Here is a 16,530-nt window from a genome sequence, read left to right as displayed (position 1 = left end):
GGCTGGTCTCGAACTCCTGACCTTGAGCGATCCACCCGCCTCGGCCTCCCAGAGTGCTAGGATTACAGGCGTGAGCCACCGCGCCTGGCCTATTCTCCTTTCTTTACTCTGTGTCTTACTCTTGCTTAATAGCAGTCTTATGTCCAACCACCTCTATAAAGCTTCCCTGGGATTCCACAGTGACTGGTACCTTTTTTTAATCCTTGTCCTTATAGTTGAACCCCCAAAATTTGACTCTATTATATGCAAATAGCACAGAGTCAGACATATGGAACATGTTCCATGGACAGTTGGGTGAGTGATTTTCAAAATGAGAATGTCATCACTGCAGTATTAAATTCTTATTTTGTTCAATAACTACAATGAATGAGCAGGCATTCTCATTTTAATTTTATTCTAAGACTGTTAAAAATTCCTATTGTTCCAGGTGCTGACATCTTTATCCCATCAAAGAACTAAACGGACATGAGCCTCGAACATTCCCTTCCAACCAAATTCAGTTCACAAGCTTAAAATGGAACATATTTTCCTCTCCTTTTAAGGGATTTGAAGAACATTCTCATTTAGTATTTCAGGCTGAAATAATCACCTGAACTTCCTCCTTTCATTTTTTCCATTTATACAGTTCATTTTATTTCTGCATGCATTAAGAACTCTTGATTTAACTAATATACTAAACAGACACATCATTTTATATTACAGTTTTTATTCAATATTCTAAAGTGATTGCTTATAGTAATCATATCAGGTTTTCTTTTGAATGTTCTTAAATGTATTATAGTCACCATCAATAATAATCATGCCTCCAGTTAGATCATCATCCTATTGCTGAGATGTCAATCATTCGCTATGAGAACAATTGATATAATGTTGAAGACAATTGTCTAAATAACTCTTATTACTGCATGGAAACAAGCAAGATGTGCTTACATGGCAGGTGGAATCTTCTCTGACAATATAATGAAGGTTTTGCAATTGGCAGTAGGAATAGGGGAAGTGTGGTGGCAAATTCCTGGCAACAAAATAGTCCTGCACTATCTGTTCTCTTTACACCAGAAGCCACTCTGGGCTTTGATAACTCATGTCACCATAGCATTCCACTGCAAGAAGCCAGGGACAATAGAAACTTTCTACTAAAGCACAGTAACCCTTGGCACATAAAACAGGCTTTTCCTCCTTGACTAATATAACTTGAAAAAAATTCATCAAGGAATTTTGCGTGCTGTTCTAGTTTACGTTAGCAGCTGCACACATACCTGGTGATTATGATTCAGCAGTTGTCCAGGGAAAGGGAAATCATTTCTCTCTTCACTTCATAGTTCCATGAGCTTTCAGGGGGCACTAATGAAAAATCAATGCCAGCTGTGTTCTTACAGAAGGTGCTATTAATGGTTTTCCTATTGACATTGCCACTACATGAGGCTGTCATATTTGATCAGTGTGGCAGTGTCATGCTGATCAATCTTTTCCCTGGTTTTACTTTCTCAAATATTTCTGAGCATATACCAAGTGAATTCACCTGCCTTGATGCCAGTGCTCATTTCTCAGCAAACTAATCTCTATAATGGGTTTCTTATCCCTAGTTCAGGTGGGAGATTAATTGCTGTTGCTGTGTTTTTGTTCCCAGCTGTGTAAGATATCAGTGCAAAGAGAGCAAAGCCATCTATCAAACATCACTCACAGGACTGTGACAGCCCTGTGTTAATGAGAAGAAGGTTTCTTCTTTCTGTGCTAAATTTAATAGGAGGATGCTACAAAACAGCAAGCTCCAAAATAGTATGGTTCCTTGAATGCACACATACAGATATTTAACACAAGACGTGCACCAGCATGTGTGCATGTACACACACACACACATACACACACACACAGATATACACACACACAGAGTAAAGAAGTTCTACTGTATTATCACTGGATTTTGCAGCCAGAACCAGGATTGCCCTCAAATAACATAGGCTTTGATATAAATCTAGTATATCGGCCCAACTTCTCCTTTCCTTATGATGAGTTACAGGTATCCGTTGTTCATTCCTTCAATCTAGCCTTGGTTATGACTAACCTTGGTACATCATTTTCTCTTTCTTGGTTTTGAACCTTAGTGGTTAGCAGTGTGTCAAGATCTCTGCTCTCTTCCTTCTCTCTAGAATTGGATTTTTGTTTATGTGGTTTTTAGAATTAAATAGATACATTGACAGAGGAGAGAGCACTCCTATTTCATCAAAATTCCAAGCCCTAGTTGAAGACATTTTTCTTGTAATATTAGAAAAAATCCACTTTTGGCACAAAAATGAACAAAGAATAAGTGTAGACAAAGAAGCACCTTGACATATTTTTTTTGAGACAGAGTCTCATTCTGTTTCCTGGCTAGAGTGCCATGGTGTCAGCCTAGCTCACAGCAACCTCAAACTCCTGGGCTCAAGCAATCCTTCTACCTCAGACTCCTGAGTAGCTGGGACTACAGGCATGCACTACCATGCTTGGCTAATTTTTTCTATATATTTTTAGTTGTACAGCTAATTTCTTTCTATTTTTAGTAGAGACAGGGTCTCGCTCTTGCTCAGGTTGGTCTCGAACTCCTGAGCTCAAATGATCCACTAGCCTCGGCCTCCCAGAGTGCTAGGATTGCAGGTATGAGACACTGCGCCCAGCCCATATTTGTGGTTATCTCACATATTCTCATTTCAGAATAACTAGAAGCCATCAGTGAAAATCTTGACAGGTTGCCCAATTAGTATTTCAACAGGACTGAATCCCACGACATAGACATAATCCCAAAAGGGTACAACACATGGCATTCTAGAAATCAAAGTTCCCATAAATCATAAAAAAGGTCCCACAGTGAACAGAAATATTGGCTCAGAGGTTTAAATTCCATATGTTCCTCAAGAATTTTTGATGAGTGTGTTTTGATAAGCTTGAGCAAGGTCAATTTGCAAAGACCTAACCCCAACAATGCAGTCTGCCTTAACTACAGGCATTGACATGAACACTCCTTAGAATGTTCACATGGTGCCATAGAACGTCTTTAAAGTTTGTTCTTATCATTTGGCCTTCAAACTAATATTAACAACCTAGACTGCATGTCTGCCACTTGTTTAATTATATTCTTAAGTTAACCTTCTGTGGGTATTAACCCCTACAGCAGAATGTACACTTGAAGCTTCTTAAGTGCATGGGACAGTTGTATTCAGAAGGAACAGCCATGGAACAGTCTGGGAACTCAGATAAATCCTTAGGGAAATTGTTAATTTATTGTGGCTAGACTGGTCTGAGGGTTATAGAATCTATAATACTGACTTCCAGTGGTAAGTTTCTTTTCAAATGATTTTTGTTTGTTAACTTTAACCTTCTCTATGCAGTGATGAACAGAGCATCTATATCAAAGAACTATGAAAAAACATTCTGCCTCTATATCAACATCATTCATGTGAAATAAATCATGGCAATACTACCATGTGGTAACATGTTGTAGAAAGTCTCTTTATAGATTATAGGTGATCTAAAATCAGGGAAAAATTGCATGTTGCACACACAATCTTCTGTTAATGTGGTGGCAAGTATCACATCTTTCCATGAGCCTGCTGAGTTAATGTTACTCCTGGGCAATAACTAAGCAAGAGACAGAAGAAGATAGTACTTAACCAGTGAGAGTTTTGGAGTCAGAATGTGAGTCTGGTGACCACCCCTATCCAGCTGCGTGATCTTGGACAAGTTATTTAACCTACCAGTCTGAATTTTTCATCAGTAAGCCGGGGATAGTAATATTACCCATTTCATAAGTCCTTGTGTGGTGGATAAGGCAACACAGGTAAAGCACCTAATTTAGTTCCTGTCACATAGCAAGCATTCCCTCATGTTCTTATCACCTGATGCTGGGCCATATGTGATACTAATATACCTGGACATTTTTAAAAACTGAAGTTTGCATTTTATAATACTTCTAAAGAAAAGTTGCAGAGATAGCACAGAAAGCTGTCATTTACCCTGCACCCAGTTTTTCCTACTGTTAGTATCATATATTGCTATGTAACGTTTGCCACAATTAATGAACCAACATTGATACATTATTATTAACTAAATACCAATTTTTTTTCAGATTGCATCATTTTTTCTTTTTTTGTTCCAGAATTCTATCTAGGATATCACATAACATTTATTTTTTCATGTCACCTGAGGCTCCTCTGGGCTGTGAGAATCCTTCAACTTTCCTCGTTTCTTATAAACTGGACAGTTTTAGGTGTACTGGTCAGGTATTTTGAAGAATGTCCCTAAATTTGAATTTAGCTAATGTGTTTCTCATAGCTCATCTGGGATTATGGGGAGGAAAGACGTAAAAGTGTAATGACATTCTCAAATACACATGATCGACTCACTGCTGATGACGTTAATATTGATCACTTGGCTAAGGTGGTGTTTACAAGATCTACTATAAACTTACATTTTGTACACTTTTTTATGCTTTACTGTTGGAAAGCAAGTCACTCAGTGTATCCCACACTTAAGGGATGGGGAGTTATGTTCCACCTGAGGGCAGACTACCTACATAAATCATGTGGAAAGTTTTTGTACAAGAAATTTATCTTTTCTCACTTGTTTATTTTTTTAACTTAATCCTTTATTTATGTAAAAATGGGTATTTATTTTATAATTTGAATTATAATCCAACATGGCCTTATTTACTTATTTTTTTGTTCAGGTTGTTCCAACTTTGGCCATTGGAAGTCTTGCAGTTGGCTCTAGGGTCCCTTTGATGTATCTCCATTGTTTTGTTTTTTGAGCACTTTTTCACTTTCTGGTACTACAAGGTGCTCTAGCCTCATGTTGCATATTTTCTGCCTTTGCCCTACAATTGGTTATTTCTCCAAAAGAGTCCTGATCCTTTTTAATGAAGAATGGTATTAGAAACTAAGATCTGGACACTTGGGTGTGCTCGTTGCTATTGGGGTGTTTTTGCTTCAGTGGAAAGAATTAGGAAATACATGTACACCAATGCACATGTAAGCATGTATCTGTAATCATTTGTATGTAAACTTATCAGTTTATATCCTAAACTAAACTGAAATTCATACTAATGTTTGCTAACCTTATTCCGGTGTCACATGGTTTGTTCTAGCTTTCCCCTTTTGCTTGTCTGAAACCTCCCATTCCAAAAGTGATAAACTTGGCTTATACTATTTGCCATTCATTTATTTATTTTTTCAATATTGGTATACATATGTGTAGCTATTTCAAAATTGTTAATGCATACCGCACGAGAAATGACTTTACCAACTATCATACAGTGCTTATATTCCATTCCTGAGTGTAATTTTAATAGATTTAGATCAGCCTTGTGATCTGTCTAGGGGATCCTCCTTATTGCAGAATCTATATTTGTCATTCTTGTTTCTGTAAATATGCCCTTCATGACATGAGCAGAGTGGTTGACATATCCAGACAGACTTTCATGAAGTCTGGACTCTAAATTTGTTTTATCAACAGATTCTGCTAGGAGATCCTTGACTATATGCTCTTGACAACATTAATTTTAGGAGCTATTCTTGTAAATTACCTGATAGGTATTGACTAAAGTTTAGCTACCCATAAGTTTTTATTAGGCCTGGGGAATTCTAAATTTGACTCTTTCAAGTGATGCTGTTGGGAGACACCATGTAAAAGGAAACATTCAAGAAATCTCCACAACTGCAACAGAGGGACAGATGGTTTTGTGGTCTACCTGGGCTGAAAAATCTACGTAAAATATCAACGTAAAATATCAACTAATAGTGCCCTAGGAAAATGAACCTTAACAGACATCCACAGTGTATCTTATTCCCAAGTGATGCAGGCATGGTAATAAACCTTATGGCCTATATTCAAATCCCTCAGTCTGTCCAGAATATGGCAAACTTCTGTTCCATGCTCCCATTTCGTCCACTTGGCATAGGAATTCCAGGAAAAAGGCTGAAGGGTATGAAACTCTTTACTATGTCCTAAAGTAGACTTTTTAAAGTATTTTGTCAAGTATTTTGTCAAGTTATAGATATCATATTGTACTGATCAGAAGTCAATCATAAAAGTGGATTCGAAATGCTAATGCCATTTAACATTTATAGGTATGTTTTAGTAATAAGCAAGACACTGTATTGGTTACCAGAGGATGGTATGTTATGCCCCAATAAAATAGATCAGAGATAAGTAAAGTTTTCACAAACAGCTCTTACATTTCTGCAAAGTCATCTCTATATTATTAGCTCAGTCTAAATCACTACAGACTGAAAATAGAGATACTCAAAAAGGACAAACTATTGATGGGAATTCAAGGAGGACCACAATAGCATAAAACCATGAAACTCTCTTATGTTAACTAAAAGAAAGCATCTTCCTGCCACCCATTAGTAAGTAGAAGTGGTGCTATAAGCATAGACTTGCTGCCTTAGAGTGTAGAATAGGCCAAGAGGAACAGGCTTGGCCAGATTCTGACCCAGCAGGTTGTTAAGTAGAGAGTTGGTTCCTGAGGAATGTTAGCAACAGTCTAACTTCCCTCACCGGCTAACACAGTTAGCTCTCTGTAGCATACTCTGTCTCTATGATTATGTACCAGATGCTCACTGCATACCTATAAAGATTAGTTACTCCAGGGGGAGTGGTTTATAACTCCATGATACTGCTTTGTGCCAGATCAATAATAAAAGCGAAGACACACAGCAAGCTACTCATGTTTTCTCTCCTTAGAGTAACCAAGAGCCCCACAGTTCAACTGAATGTTACTACCCTGCAGCACCACTTAAACGTATCAGTGATTGTCCTTATTTGTTTTCTGCATACATCATAATGTTTTGAAATATGAATTAGCTAAATGTAATTGTATTTTTAAGGAATGGAAGGTTTATCATACATTATCATCAATTGGCAGGAAATCTGCTGTTTATGTATCATATAACCGGGAAATTTCCCTCTTGGTGATAGGTTGTGATGATGTATTGAGAAAAATGTCTGTGTTGTTCACGTATGTTAAGACCAGGTGGAATAAGCAATAGAAATTCAACTAATAATAACAGTGATAATAACTTGTGCTTGATTAAATGATCTTTCATTTCTTCTTTACTACATAGTAGTTAATTTACATTTTAGTAAACGAAATAGAGAATAGTGGAAGGGTCATATTTGTCTGTCATGTGAACAAAATGAATCCTTTAGGGAAAGAGTAAAATACAATGTCAGAGGAAACAAAAAATTCACAGGTCTTAGACTTGAGCATGAGCAAGTATCAGATGCTCTGAATCTTACCACAAATTCTCCCTGGCAGAGCATCAAGAGAATTTAGCAGCCCAGGTCTCCGAGTGAAACTGAGGGCACTTTAGCCCTTCAAGGTTATTATAAAAGAAAAAAAAGCCCTGTTTAATCTTCCTTCAATAAATCTAATACTCAGGCAATTTAAAGGAATATGAATTTCATTTTCTTTGCTTGATATGTTAACAATATAAAATAATTACAGTCCTTTCTATTTTGACCTGAATTGAGATTGTATCAAATTGTGTATTGAATATGTAATACCCTTGGGTAAAAAGAAGCAGTGGAGAGCTACAAATGCCAAGAAATCTAAAGAATATTTTCTCCAGGGAGAGTCATGTTTACCAGTGTTTCCCAGAAGACTGTCTTATTTTATGAGGAGATAGAAGAAGGCTGGTTGTATTTGTTGTTTTTAATTTGAAGTTAATGCCAAGGGTTTAGACTTTAAAAGGAAATAGCATTGGATCTGCATGCATAGTGGTGGGGTTGCATTAACAAAATAGAAAGAGCAGGCATCAACAAAGCTACTTTATTGGAGTAAACATTCTTTCAATCTATTTTCTATATTTTTCAACTCTGGACATACAAATTGGCACAGTATTATTAAAAACTCAAAACAAATAAACATCAAGCTAATTAGTTTTGTTAATAAATGTCCTGTTGTCTGCGATACCAGTTGGGTAGGTCTGCCATGTGCATACACAGTGCTGCTTGGCAGGGAACACCTGCGTATGACTCCTGCTTCTGTCCTTGCTGGCTCTGTGACCTTGAACATGGAACTGCTGGGATTTTAGTAGAACAGTCAATGTACTTCCTTCCTAAATTTGGATCCAAATAGACCGAGGAGCACACATGTGAGTTTACATAGAACATTCAAAAGAATTTATTAAAAACTTAGAATTAATAAGTAAATTTAGCAAGTTTGCAGGATACAAAGCTAGTGCATAAATACCAATAATATTTCTATGTACTAGCAACAAAAATTTTAAAAGTAATAAAAATATGCCAATTGTAGTAATACCAGAAAAGTCAAATACATAGGGGCTTCACGTTGAGGCTGTAGAACATTGCTGAGATAAAGTAAGAAAACCCTACATAAATGAATGCCTTCTTCTGGAAATGCTCTATACCATGACCTGGGCAGCAGTTACATGGGTGTGTACATATATAAAAATGTATCAGCCTGTACAATAAAGATTTACTGTATGTGATTTATACCTCAATCAAAAAGTTTAGAAAAACTAACCGGCAAAGAGAAAACCTAATTGGATTAGAGACCTGCATTCAATATGTGCCCACAATAGACTTTTGAATACTTTACCCCAGAACTAGACAGATAAAGCTGTCTAGTCACTGGTGCAGCTGGACAACTATAGCCCACATTTGCCATGGCTCACAAAGCCACCCAGAGTCTCTGAGCCACATGTCTGGCTCCAAACAAGGGAAAAAACTGAGCTGTGTAAGCCCAATTTCTTTTCCTCAGTCCACCAATGAGGCAAATCACTCCTCTTCCCAATAGGTAAGAAGAGAGGCCCGCCAGAGGTGTTACTCTCTGGGAGTCTCTTCACAAAGAGGGATGAGATGCAGGGAAAAGAGGGTGTCCCTCCCCATCCGTGACTCAACTCCTCTGCACTCTAGTTTTCTCTTTTGCAGAATGGCAATAATAGAACCTATCTCCTATGGTTGTGTGAGGTTTGAAAAAGACAATCCATGTGAATGGCTTTGCCAAGTACCAATAAATACACAATTGGAGGAGTGAAGCATAGGACTTTAGAGGGGAGAGAGATTTTTAGGAAGATAATCTGATCTATTTGTGTTATTTTATAGATTAGGAAACTGAGATGCAAGGAGGTCAAGACCCTTGTTCAAGTTCCCTGGCTTGTTGGAAATATATTGTTGCTGTATTATAGCGCAACTGTATCTAGATCCCAGCCTGGTCATGGGCCTCATGCAAAGTTCTTTCTGCTATACTCTGCTGAATAAACATCCTAAATGGCAACAGATGGAATTGCTGGTCCTTTTCCCAGCCACCATGAATTTCCCGGTAGGCCCTGTGTGCTGCTGTATTCACGTAGCAATTAATAGCCCTTGTGCTTTTGCAATAAGAACAAGATTACTATATAGAGCCAAGGTAGCTATTTTCACAATCCACTGTAAAGTAGTTAGGCAGGTATTCTTTTGAAGGCAAATAAACACATTCAACTACAGTTATCTGATTCCATTTAGCATATTGGAAAAGGTAATGGTTTAATGATATCTTAGTAGTCTCAAATAGTTAGTACACCACAGAAATGATTCATAAAATTCCCTTCTGACTAATAACTCTGATATTGGTGGTATGAAAAGGCACTAAACCCCATGGAACCAAAGTATTTTCACCTTCCCACCAAGTGACAATGTTATTAGTTTACAATTCTCTATTTATGGGTCATGGAAATACAGGATCTTTGGAGGACTAGGAAGCCTGTACTATGTTTTGTTGTGAGATGATAGATCCTTGCAACATTATCTGGGACAGTCACTATGGCGAAGAAAATGGTCCTGTAAAGGCCACATGACTTTCTAACTTTATGTCACATGTCCCCAAATGCTAATTCATTAGACTGGAGCCAGTAGGGCTGAGACCAGGGTAGTAGCTAAAGAGAAAGTTCTTCCTGGTGGTGGGAAACCCCTTCGTGTGCAGAGCCCATGTGCTGACAGGGTATCAGAGTGCATGTGCTCACTCAGACTGACACAAACACATAGGCTGTTTGTTTTTATTTTGGAAGGAGTGTGAGCTGAAACATGTACCTAGCCTCCCGGCTCCGTATGTGACACCTACTGACAGAATGGGCTGCTTTTCTCCTAGTTTGCTGTTGATAGATTGGGTGCCAGCACTTCCAGCCAGAGAGACAGCTGTGCACACCTGCAAGGATCCCAGGGAGAAGCCCCAAACCAGGCTTGACAATGATGCTAGTGCACAGCAAGATGCCTTTTCTTCTGTCACCAGAAAAGTGCCTCCTCTATAGATTCCTGTATCTGCCCCCATGTTGCCACTGAGTGTAATAAAAAGAACAAGGACCAAGGAGACATTTGGATTCAGTTATACCATACTCTTTCCTCACCTGTAAAATGTGTAAAATGGTGAGATTAATGTCTGTTTGGCAGGATTATGGTAAGTGTTAGAGCTCATTTATTGAGTATTGTATGTAACATACACTCCAAAAGTGGTAGTAATATTATTGTATTGTAGATATTTCCCATTAAAATTAGATAAATGTAAAATTAAAAATTAATAAGAACATACTACTGATAGTTTATATATGCATGTGTATAGGTATGTGTGTACATAATATTTACATGTGTGTGTACACATATTTATATGTTAATCTTACCCATAAAAACATCAGAAGATAGATATAGTTAGAGAACATGTGGCTCAAGAGACATGTCACATTTTGCTTGGTTCGCCTTATTTACCACCTGTACTTCTGGAATAATTATCATTGGCACACACTTTCACTCTAAAAAGTGACCCAGTTCGGATGATAAGTTATATGATCACCCTAAATAAAGATCAGAAGGAAAACACTGATCTCACAGAAATCTAAAACAACCATTGGCTTAAAAAATTTGCGCCGGGAATACCAATACAATGTTTTATCTACATAAAATACATCTTAAGTAGTAATTATCAAAACAAGAACTGCAGACTCAGTGGCCATAAGGCTTGTCCCTAGCAAAGGATTTTCCATTTGGTAAAGAATACTATGTGTTTGTTCTGATATTTTCCTACAGTTTGGTCCTGGTGTTGACTGTAATAGCTGCGACTTCAGGGGATGGTTTTTATAACACAGTATTGACTAGGACTCTTTAAGTGGCTGCTGCATGGAAGGTTATTTTGCCACTCAATTTCTTTATTTTTTTTTTCTTTTTGTTAATTCATGGTAATTGCTCTGATTCTAGTAGCTTTAATATTTAGCTTCAGCATTTGGGGGCTTGGGTAAGCCTAAAAGGGCTTGTTTAAACTTATCAGATGGATGGCCCAAATTTACCTCTTTTATTATGCTAGTTAGTTTGGAGAGGGAGGGAAAGAAAACTAACATTAAAGGCCAGGGGTTCTGGGTGACAGACATAAATCACCCTATTTCAATGACTTTGTGATTTTTGGAAGGAGGATCTTTGCTTTCTGTTTTATATAATTCTCTATGCTTATTCTGTGTGGTTTGAATTTAAAATGCCCTTCTTGCCTCTCTTACTCTTCCTTTCCTCTAGGAAAATTTCCTTTCAATTGGGAAAATATTACTTTAGCAAATTACACTTTTAACAATGTTCTATCAAGAGAAGCTGGAAAATGGCTCAAAATCTAATCTTACCCCCCTCCAACCTGGCCAGGGTATTTTGTATCTCACTCTTAGGGTAGATATACATGCATCTTTTTCACATTTTCAGCTACATCTAAATAGATCAGGCTTTAAATAGAACTCTTTAAAAATGTCCTTTTCCATCCCAAGTTCAATATCAAAGTCAAAACTCTTTACCATTTCTTCTAAAGACTCAAAGTCTCTAACTTCCTGAATATTTTCTGCTAGTCTTTAGTCCAGGAACCATAGTGTCCAGTGACCTATTTTGTCTGGAATGAAGAAGGCAGCTGGCACGGAGTGTAGCAAGCATCATGTTGTTCTCAACCCCATAAGCAGCCGAGCTTGCCAATGTTCCCAATTTCTAGTACTTTAATCACATAGACCTTTACTGTCAGTCGAGAGAGGGAGGAAAAGTCCACTGCAGAGAAGCAAATTTCTGAAACTAAGATACAAAGTCTCTGAATTGTGCCAGTGATGTGCTCCAAATATATTTTGTTTTCCAAACATGTTACCTTTATTTTAGCAAACCCGGTTGGTTCCCAAATTTCTCATCCATGTGGAAGTCCTAAAGTTTAGACTTCCAATATGGAGCTAGTATCTAACACAAAACTGTTCTTGTGAAACTATTTGGCAGTTGGGGAATTTTTGATCATCTGTAACATAGGTAGAAATGATCACAGGGTTTTTGAAATTAATAGCCAAAGGCTAAAATTAATGTGTAGTATGATTCCTCCATCAAGAAACATTTTTCCTGTGTTTCTAATAATTAACAAATCTGATTTAAATATTTCTGCCCTGCATATGTAAGAAGAGATTTATATTGCTCAGTTCTTCTTCTAACCCCTGGGTTTTTGTGGCCCTAGAGATAATACATACAGCAGAGTCAGCAAAAGAAAATACCATGGGTTAGATAATGCACAAACTGAGTTACTATGAACTGTGGATTTTCACAGAGGATGCAAAAGAAATGCTTTTCCAGTACTGTGATATGGAAAGACTTTTAATGTAAGTTCCTGTGACCAAGAGGGAAAAAGTTATTTTCACTGTTCCTTAAGGGTTTCCTTACAATATTTGAAAATTCTTTATTTTCACCTCCATGGAGTTTGTCTTATACCTCATAAAACCATTATTGAATAGAGAAAATGAAACTGAATAAACCATTTGCAGATAGAATCCACTAGAGCTAGCCACATGCACAAAGCTTGCACACGTGGGCTTGGCTTTTGCCACTGTCGTTGCTCTTTCTCTTCCTCTGAGAGACCTGAAAAGCATTTGAGAATTCAACATGCAGGCCTGGTCCTTATTATCATGACCTTGGTAGTGATCTGTTTTTATCGTTACAGGCAATGAAAGCTTAGAAGAAAACTATGTCCAGGACAGCAAAATGGGGTTTGTCATCAATGCCATCTATGCCATGGCGCACGGGCTGCAGAACATGCACCATGCCCTCTGCCCCGGCCACGTGGGCCTCTGTGATGCCATGAAGCCCATCGATGGCAGCAAGCTGCTGGACTTCCTCATCAAGTCCTCGTTCATTGGCGTATCTGGAGAGGAGGTGTGGTTTGACGAGAAAGGGGATGCTCCTGGAAGGTAAAGCGGTCTTTCCGGTATCAAATCCGAATAACCTTGCAAGCCTTTCTGAGCCAGAGAGATGGCAACTGCGGCTTCATTTGGTTCCATGGTATCCAGGTGTCATGAGGATGGATACAACCATATAGCTAAAAACAGATAATATCAGATGGAAATTACCAAAGACCAGATCACTTTTTAAAAAACATTAAGATTCTATCGAATGTCTTTTTTCCCTTTGAGTAGAGGCCTCTTGTTAAACCCCCAGAACGCTGTGTCCTGCCAGGGCCAACCCCTATGCAGCGATCACCCGGCTCTTCCCTCAGAATGCCTGGGACCTCCCTGCAAGCCCAAGAAACTAACGAGATTCCACCTGGCCAGCAGGAACCTCCCAGGCACTGCCAGCACCAGGCCAGCATCTTTCTGATTCATTGGCCACAGTGCTATTCTGGTCGGGAAATATTGTGAAATATCACACTTGCTTAAAGAGCTTAATATGTGAGGAGAACCAAGTCCTGCCCATGGGCTCCTTTTTCTTAGGCTAAGTGATGTTTCTGCTACCCTGTCTCTTAGAACAAGAAAGGGAAGGACTTTCTTTTTTGAAGTGAGTCCCTGTGGCTTTCAAAGAATTAACCAAACAAGAAGGAAGGGAAAATTAAACCTAAGTGTGTGTGGATATAGATGATATAGATGTAGATATAGATATAAAATCCTCCCCAAGTCATTTTACATATAGTGCGCTCTGCAATACTTGTTTTGATGCTGCCAGTTGCTCATATGTAATTGGCACATGGAGAATGATGTTAGAATCTAGAGTAGTTGTATTCATGCATATACATTTTCCTTGGAAAAGGAAAGTCGGAATGGCAGGAGAGGAATGAAAATCTGCAGCAGGAAGGAAAAAGGCCCTCCGCTTGGCTGGTACACAGTCTGCCCACAATCTCACAGGCTCTGTTATCTATCAGTCTATGGTTTTTCAGAGTTAGAACTTTTAGGAAAGCATATGCTGTGTTAAAATGGAACATCAAATCATATTATCCTCATAGCTGTAGGTATGTCATTATCTTTCTTAAACAGATAACGAACTGAGTGTCAGAGAAACTAAGATACTTACCTAACGTCACACAGATAGCAAGCAGTGGAGACACTGTAATCTGACTCTGAGACTTGTCGTCCTCTGCCCCATCACACTGCCTTTTAGCTAATCCTGAAATTATGCAAAATGGCTGGCAACTTTCTTAATGTCATTTCGGAAATACTATAAGGGACTGTTTGGCCACCAGTAATTCTCCATTTATCTCTTCTCTTTATGTAAACTTAAAGTTCTCCATTTAGGGAGTCCCTTGGGAGGGCTAAATGGATTCTCCCTGTTAAAATTGAACAGCTCTAGAAAAGATAAGTGATATGTCACTGTCAATAATTAAAATTATGAATTTATCCAATTCCTTCTAAGCTACTAGTTAGGTAGGAGCAGATTTTGATGGAATGTGAGCAGGATGGCTGGAAGGATCTCTGACCTGGGCATGGCATGTGGAAGCCTTCGAGGAAATGGTACCAGGAGCAACAAGTGGGTCTGAGATTCAGAATATTGACCACCTGCTCCTCTAAACCCACTGTTGGACTCCTGCGTTCCACGGGAAACTAGGCTCAGGAAAGGGTCAGATTTGGAATGTAAACCTTCTTTCAATATTCCAAAAGATAACATACACAATGTGCCTAGCACAGGGCCACATGCACTTTTGAAAAATTCACCAATTTTTAAATAAATTCAATTTTCTTCCTCTTCTCTCTCTTTGTAAGTTGTCCGAAATATAAGTGCACAATTTTAGCTTGTTTCTTCTCCATTTTTAATTAAATATTCGAATCATGAGCTTTCTCCTGTTTCTTTTCTCAGGGATCATTTCCTCCTGCTTGACACTGGTTGGTTTAATCTGTGTTCAATCCCGGTTTTAACCATCTCTCTCTGCTTCTACCTCCTCTCACACCATCATTCGTGAATTGGTCCCTCTTGTAATTATTTCAGTTAATCATCACACAACATAAACTGACTGCATTGAGAGGATGCTGTAAAGATGTAATTTATAGCATGAAGATATGCCAAATAAGGGGCAACATGCCTGGGAGGGACCCTGGGGTCAAGAGAAAAGAGCTGTGTTCAGGAGCACACACGGCACAGGGAAGGCCTCCTTTTAGTAAGTCAGTATTTTTCCCTTGGTATCCTTCAGTATTTTTTTTTTTTTCCCTCCAGATTTTGGGACTTTTTAAAAAACTTGTGTTTTCATAGCAAAATATTGTGAATTTTTCTGTTTCTAAATGCTAATACAGTGTGAACTGATTTCCCTTATGAAAGAGCAAATAATGAACTTGAAATAAAAGCCTTAGGAAACTGATTTAAAGGAAAAAGATATTCTAAAGCAAGCATTGCAGCAAAGCCTTCATTGAAACTACTAAAGGAGCTGTAATAATGTAATGTGGAGTAAAACACAAAAATTACCGGGAACGAAAAGGAAATTTACTCACATCAAATATTCACAACAGGTTCTATAGGTATAATGAATTTAAATGGAAAGATATTGGAGGTGTAGATTAGTGTCATTGATCACCAAGATGAGTGTGAGCAATCCACCCACAGTCAATACCCACGTGGATATCACTCAGAGCTGCTCTGAAGAACATTCTGGTATATCTCAGCAACAAGGGGGATAATAACTCTCTATTAGCCAAACGTCAGAACAGCAAAGAGAGAATAATGTGCTCCAAGTGCACCATTTTCCCTTCTCACTATAGGTGACTTTTGTTCATCTGGCAGGGGAGAATTTCCTGTGCTCTTCTCAGAGTCCCCTTTCCCTTTAGGAGACAGCTAATTGTACAAATTGCCAGAATCTGGATGTGGAGAAGCCACTAGCTACCCTGTGGGTGACAGGATGCATTCACACATTAAGAATAGGCAGAAAAGCCAATAAACTGAATAAACTGATACTCGTTATCTTGTTAAAGAACTAGGCCAGATATGGCCAATAGGTTTCAGACGCCAACTTAGATTGATGACTAGTAGCTTTCTGGAATGGATGGGCTGAGAAGGAGTGTGAGTGTGAGTCAGATTTTGAGAACTAGAATTCCAGGATGGATTAGGCAGGGGCATGGGGGAGGGGAGAGGGAGGAAGAGAGGTGAGGGACAGAATGTGTGTTGGTTCGTGGCCATCTATTTCCCCTGGTCAAGCACAAAGAGCAAGAGGCCATGACTCACGTTCTAGCCCAGGAGGGTGAGCACTGTGCATAGGTGCTGCACAAAAGAATCTCACTTTGCAGAGCCTATAAGGGGTCGTCAGACATATGATTTTGG

General features: G+C 38.5%; 1 protein-coding gene across 3 annotated transcripts in view; it reads left to right on the top strand.

The window, feature by feature from the left end:
* GRM1 (glutamate receptor, metabotropic 1) overlaps window positions 1-16,530 on the top strand; it is a 496,050-nt gene that overhangs the window by 405,931 nt on the left and 73,589 nt on the right. For all 3 annotated transcript variants that reach the window (XM_012655532.1, XM_012655534.1, XM_012655533.1), the window contains one exon: window positions 12,962-13,208. In XM_012655532.1, coding sequence (XP_012510986.1) covers window positions 12,962-13,208 — 247 coding nt within the window. The remainder of the gene's footprint in view (window positions 1-12,961; window positions 13,209-16,530) is intronic.

The sequence above is a fragment of the Propithecus coquereli genome, unplaced genomic scaffold, assembly GCF_000956105.1.
Source record: "Propithecus coquereli isolate 6110/MARCELLA unplaced genomic scaffold, Pcoq_1.0 Scaffold48, whole genome shotgun sequence".
Classification (NCBI taxonomy): domain Eukaryota; kingdom Metazoa; phylum Chordata; class Mammalia; order Primates; family Indriidae; genus Propithecus; species Propithecus coquereli.
The sequence above is the reverse complement of the archived record's forward strand: the minus strand, read 5'-3'. Positions and strand labels throughout refer to the sequence as shown.